A 5,421-nucleotide genomic window follows, 5' to 3' on the forward strand; every position below is an offset into this window, starting at 1 on the left:
GGAGTTAAATCATTTGGAACTGAGAAATTGGCCATCCTACAGATGATAAATACTGTCAAGGACACTTCATCACCAATGAATGTACCTTCTCATTTTGCAGCAGTTACTGACAATTTGGCAGGAAGACCAAAAATACTCTGAATATCACACATCAGAATGACCAGTTAAAATGAGTGGTCTGGTCCTTCCATTTTATTAACCATTTCTTTGAACACATATTTTTACATCATATAAAGTCCCTGCATAAGCAACAAAAGTTAATATATAGTACCATACAACAGTTACACAGATTATTTTGGGCGGGGGGGGAGGGGGCAGTGGGACTTTGTGTTGGGATTCTAGGGATTGGCTCGTTTACAGATATTTACCATGTCACTATATACATGTATTCCTTCCAACTGAAGACACATCTCAATACTGGTTATTTCTGTCTCATTCATATAGATATTAAGACATTTGAGCATTTCCTTAAAGCATTTCCTTATAGAAAAGGTCAGACCTTGTTTGAAACCATGAAGCACCAGAGCAGAGAGTGAGCCTAACAAGTACTGGGTTCCCAGGTGAAGTCAATGTAAACCTCTAGAGCCAAAGTTTGACTATACCCAAGGATCAGAGACCTAGTGACCTCAATTAGCACTCAGTGAATGCTACCAGGCAATCTGCTATTGAGCAGCAGATTAAGTACACATTTGTTTAGCAACAATAACAAACATCACCTGAGTGCCTACTCTGTACCAGAAACTGCTGCAGACAACAGGACCACAGAGATGAGCATATAGGCTGAGGAGCCAGCATTCACAGAACCTAGGTTCCTGAGATGTCCCATGTAAAACATGGACTGTGGTTTCCCATCATAATTGCATACTGATCACTTACATTAATGGATACACACAAGATTGTTCAGTTAAAAGGACCAGAAACATTTGAAGAGCTAGCTGTCCCTTCACACCTCAGTTGTCAACAACCTGCTAATTTGCCATTTTCCAAAGCATTGGATGTTTTATGCATTTTCCTGCTTGTACCAGCACTGTTTTGTTTTGTTTTGTTTTGTTCTGTTTTCCTAGACTCTGAGCTGTCAAGGGTGGGTATCATGTCTATAAGTTATTTATGTGAGCCATACCCAAGAAGTTCCTCTGCCCCTGAGCTGTTGACAGTTCATCATTATGTGACCCTAATGGACCATAGCTTTATTTATACTATTTCCTTTATTGGGAACAGTCTAGACATGGATATCCAAAACAAAAGAGAAGATATTAATACAAAAATATGAGAGCTGTAAGGACCAAGCTCTTCACTTCAGATAAGAACATTGCGACCCAGTGGTCAGAGACTTGCCCAACATAACAGAACTGCTCTATGGCAAAGCAGGCCTCCTGGTTTCTGGGCCATTCCTCCAACCACTGACTGGTGCATCTTTTCCTAGTATTTATTCTATGTGCAACATTTCTTTAAAATAAATAATCAATCTTTATGGTGCTTCACAAGTTTTTAAAGTGTTCTCACATTTTTTCCATACAGTTCTCATGGCCATCCTATGAGGTCAGCACAGATGTGGAATCTGAAATGAGATGATTATGGTAACATTGCTGGTTGGTGGCAAAGTTAAGACCTGAACTCATATTTTCCCCCTCCATTCTACATTGGAAAAAACAAGACTCCCTGTGTTAAAGATAGGCACCTGACCCCCGGCTGCTGGAGTTAGATTGCAATGTGAAAAGAATATGGTGAGGGGGTTTCAGACTCCATGACAGATTCTGAGAAGTTCAAAGATAACTTGGCTATGGGCATGTGCTACATGCAGGATGGGGGCACCTAGAGTCCCTGACATGACCCCAAAACACTCATTTGGAAACCCTGGAGTGAATCAGAATAAGACAATTAAGAAAGGGTCACAGAGACTTTCACATTACATGAAGCAAGGTTTGTAGCATGAAGGTTTATGTCCAGGTAAGTGCAAAAACATGATTGACAGAGTGTAGGTAAGGAAATTCCATTCTTGGACAATTATGAACATAAGCCATAAAATCAAAAGTTCAGAAAAAGAGAGCTGTAGAGTCATCCTATAACAAATGAAATGGAAATGGAAATGGAAATTTCAAACGCAAAGAATTTGACCACTCAATTCTGCCTTGAAAAGCATGCATGACTCCCACGAGCATCAAGCAAAATTATGAAACTGCTTCCATGGAAAGAAAGCAATCACACAGCCTTTCTTTCAGTTATAATTATAGTTTCAGTTATAGCTATTCCTCACACTGAGACCTGCACCCAAGATGTTTTATCTTCCCTGAGCACACACTTACTAGATGGAGGATAGATTGGACTACCAGAAATGGGTGGGAGCAGAAGAAAAAGTAAGAGGAAAACAGGACAGTAAAAAATTGTCACGCCGCATTCCCAAATTTTAAAAGCAACATATGCATGTCTGACCTAACAACTGCCACAGGGGGAAAAAGTGAAGCACAAATTCAACAGAAAAAAGAGAAACAGTTCTACACATTTTTGATTTCTAGTTTTCTGGCTTACTCCTTGGCTGTACCAACTGATTTTGTCATAAGGTAAATGAAGGATAAAAGAGAGCCACAGGGAGAAAAACTTTTTGTTTAATACCTGCCAAGGAACCTACAGGGTATTCTGAAGGTATGGCAACAAATAATCTCTTTAAAGGACTTCCTCATCTCCTGGCTGCGGAAGGCATATATCAGAGGATCAATCACAGAATTACACATGATGAGTATAAGGTACATATTGAAGTAAGACATAAAGCAAGAACAGTAGAGGTTCTGGGGGCAAGAAATCATCAAAATAAGATGGAGAAAGAACGGAGCCCAGCACACGATAAAAATGCCCAGCAGCATGGTCAGGGTGACAGCTCCTTTCATGCTGGTCATTTGCCGCACGGAGCTGTATCCACGAAGAGCTGCTATCCGCTTGACATGAGCCCTTGCCAGGAGGAACATGTGTATATATAGAGACGCCATGAGGAACAACATGGTAAAGAACATGGAGATGAGGCAAATGATGACATAAGTGGATTCATAGTAAATGATGAAAACAATGCCACAGCCTGTGCAAAAGGTCCAGATACACGCAATAATTACCCCAGAACGCTTCACTGTCATGATGTGGTGGTAGCGCAGAGCATAGAAGATGGTGACATACCTATCCACTGCAATGGCCAGCAAACTGCACATGGAGGCCACCACAGAAATGCAGATCATGGAGTCAAACACATTGTCGATGTGACGCACAAAGGCATCTGCTATCACCAGGTGCTTATTATTTATTAAATATATGGTAATGGTCTCCCAGGTGTTAGACATGCTCACCAGCATGTCAGCTACTGCTAAACTGCACACAAAGAAATACATGGGGGAGTGCAAGTTCTTGTTCTTCACTATGGCACCTATGACCAAGATGTTCTCCAAGAGGCTGATGAGACCCAGAGTCAGAAACACTTCCACAGCGATGCCCATCTCTTCACATGGGGAAGATTTGTTCTTGACATTTGGTCCTGAAAAGTTGCCTTCTGTGGCATTCAGGTTGAGATCCAAGAAAAGCACGTGAAATGAGGAATTCATTGCTCCTCTTCTTGGCAACAAATTTACTGTAAAACAGGTTTTTTTAAATTTTTTAACATTTATTCATTTTTGAGAGACAGAGAGTAAGTGGGGGAGGGGCAGAGAGAGAGGGAGACACAGAATCAAGCAGGCTCCAGGCTCTGAACTGTCAGCACAGAGCCTGACTCAGGGCTCCAACTCACTGCGAGATCATGACCTGAGCAGAAGTCAGACACTTAACCGACTGAGCCACAGGTGCCCCTGTAAAACGGGTTTTAATCCATGATTCTGAGAAGTCAACAGTCTACCACAGAAGTACAACAGCATGCCAAAAGCTAGCACACCCTAAGAATGAGGTTGAATAGGCTCAACACATTAGCATGAGGCTAGTGTGTCCCAGTCTGCCTGGAACCCTGGAATAGTGTCTCTCCAACATGCACACAGGCTTAGAATTTTCACCATCCTCCTCTGCCTTTGAGTTTCCATTCTTTCACATACCTCTTACTGGAATGACCAGACATCTCAGTGTGCCCAGAATGGTTTCACTTTTTATGCTTGTTGTCCTGGCACCCAAGTTTGCTCTTAAAACTGTACCAAACTCATAACCTACAAAGTCCCTTCCAGTCTGATTTTTACATTTCTGAGGCTATGGACTGCATTTTTCTCAAGCGAGCACAGATTTCTAAATGATATACAGGCCCACGTTCTCTTAAGAGAGAAAAGACAGGTGTCTTGTCAACATTTGTCCTCACACACTTCTAAAACCTGCTAGGACTCAGTCTCCCTAGTTGTAACTAAGACTACTGTGATCTGTTAATCTGAGCATAATTACATGTAAAAAGTTACTGTCTTCAATACGTAAATTTAGATTGCACATGTGTTAAAATTGGAGCTCACAGAATGCTGTTTTTAACTTTATAAATATTTTCCCTGACTTCTGCATTTGAAATTCCACAAAGTGTGATTAACAGATTTAAAATTCCCAGAAACACAGTACAAAGAAACAAGGGATTTAAATTTGCGAAATCCTAGAGCAAGACGTTTCACTCTTTTATTGCTCAGTTTCTCTCCCATGATTTATATTCACAAATGCCTTTGTCCTCCAAACTCAGACCACATCTAGGGAGAGAGTTAGAATTTCTGTCAGCATTCTCATTCTCATCATCGATACAAAGTAGGCATTGAACAGTAATCATTTGTTATTTATGTCTAATTCTATCTCAGAGATAATGACCAATTGTATTATTATGTTAAACATCATATCAGATTGTTTAAATAACCAGTTACCTGCCTCCTACATGTAGGTTAGACATGATTTTGCATTCCTTTCAAGGCAATTTTAAGAGAAAGTTTGGCTATTTACCAGTGGTCCCTCGTGCTTCTTTTCTTGCACAGCAGCCCTTGGGCTCTTCACTGAGGATGCTAGCTCAGCCTGGGTACCTGGCATCCACAGGCTAAATGCCATCACCCTAGGATAGGATCTTCTGAACAAAGTGCTAAGGCAGCTTGAGCCTCAGTCACAGTTCCCTTGCCTTTATGCAGCCTAGCAGGCCCGCCTCTCTGTCGCCGCCTCCTCTAGATGGGAGTCTGTGCCTTCTCTCTTCTCAGTCAGGGGCTGAGCTACCACCTAGTGGTCAGAGACAGAGCATGCCCCTCCTGGTAGCTCTGGCCATTGGCCTTTGGAGCTCTGGTGACACTTGCATAGAACAGTGTTCTCCTATTTGTGGATAATCTTTCCCCAAAAGTGCGTTCAGATGTATTTTCTAGCTAGTTGATCTTTTTGACATTGCTTCTTTTTCTTTTTCTCTTATGCACTGATGCAAATGCTGTCAGAAAGTGTGACAGCTCAGCTTCTCCCATC

At 41.6% G+C, this 5,421-nt stretch overlaps 1 protein-coding gene across 1 annotated transcript; it reads right to left on the reverse strand.

Moving 5' to 3' along the window:
- Nucleotides 1-308: 308 nt before the first annotated feature.
- On the reverse strand, nucleotides 309-5,048 carry MC5R (melanocortin 5 receptor). Its single transcript, XM_045457142.1, has 2 exons — nucleotides 4,924-5,048; nucleotides 309-3,607 (listed from the first exon to the last, which is right to left on the reverse strand). The coding sequence occupies exon 2, from the start codon at nucleotides 3,579-3,581 to the stop codon at nucleotides 2,604-2,606; it is 978 nt and encodes a 325-aa protein (XP_045313098.1). The 5' UTR covers nucleotides 3,582-3,607; nucleotides 4,924-5,048; the 3' UTR covers nucleotides 309-2,603.
- Nucleotides 5,049-5,421: the final 373 nt, after the last annotated feature.

This window comes from Leopardus geoffroyi, chromosome D3 (genome assembly GCF_018350155.1).
Source record: "Leopardus geoffroyi isolate Oge1 chromosome D3, O.geoffroyi_Oge1_pat1.0, whole genome shotgun sequence".
Lineage (NCBI taxonomy): Eukaryota > Metazoa > Chordata > Mammalia > Carnivora > Felidae > Leopardus > Leopardus geoffroyi.

Excerpts from the sequence above, each read along its gene's own strand:
- MC5R (XM_045457142.1), bottom strand. The coding sequence starts at position 3,581 with ATGAATTCCTCATTTCACGTGCTTTTCTTGGATCTCAACCTGAATGCC.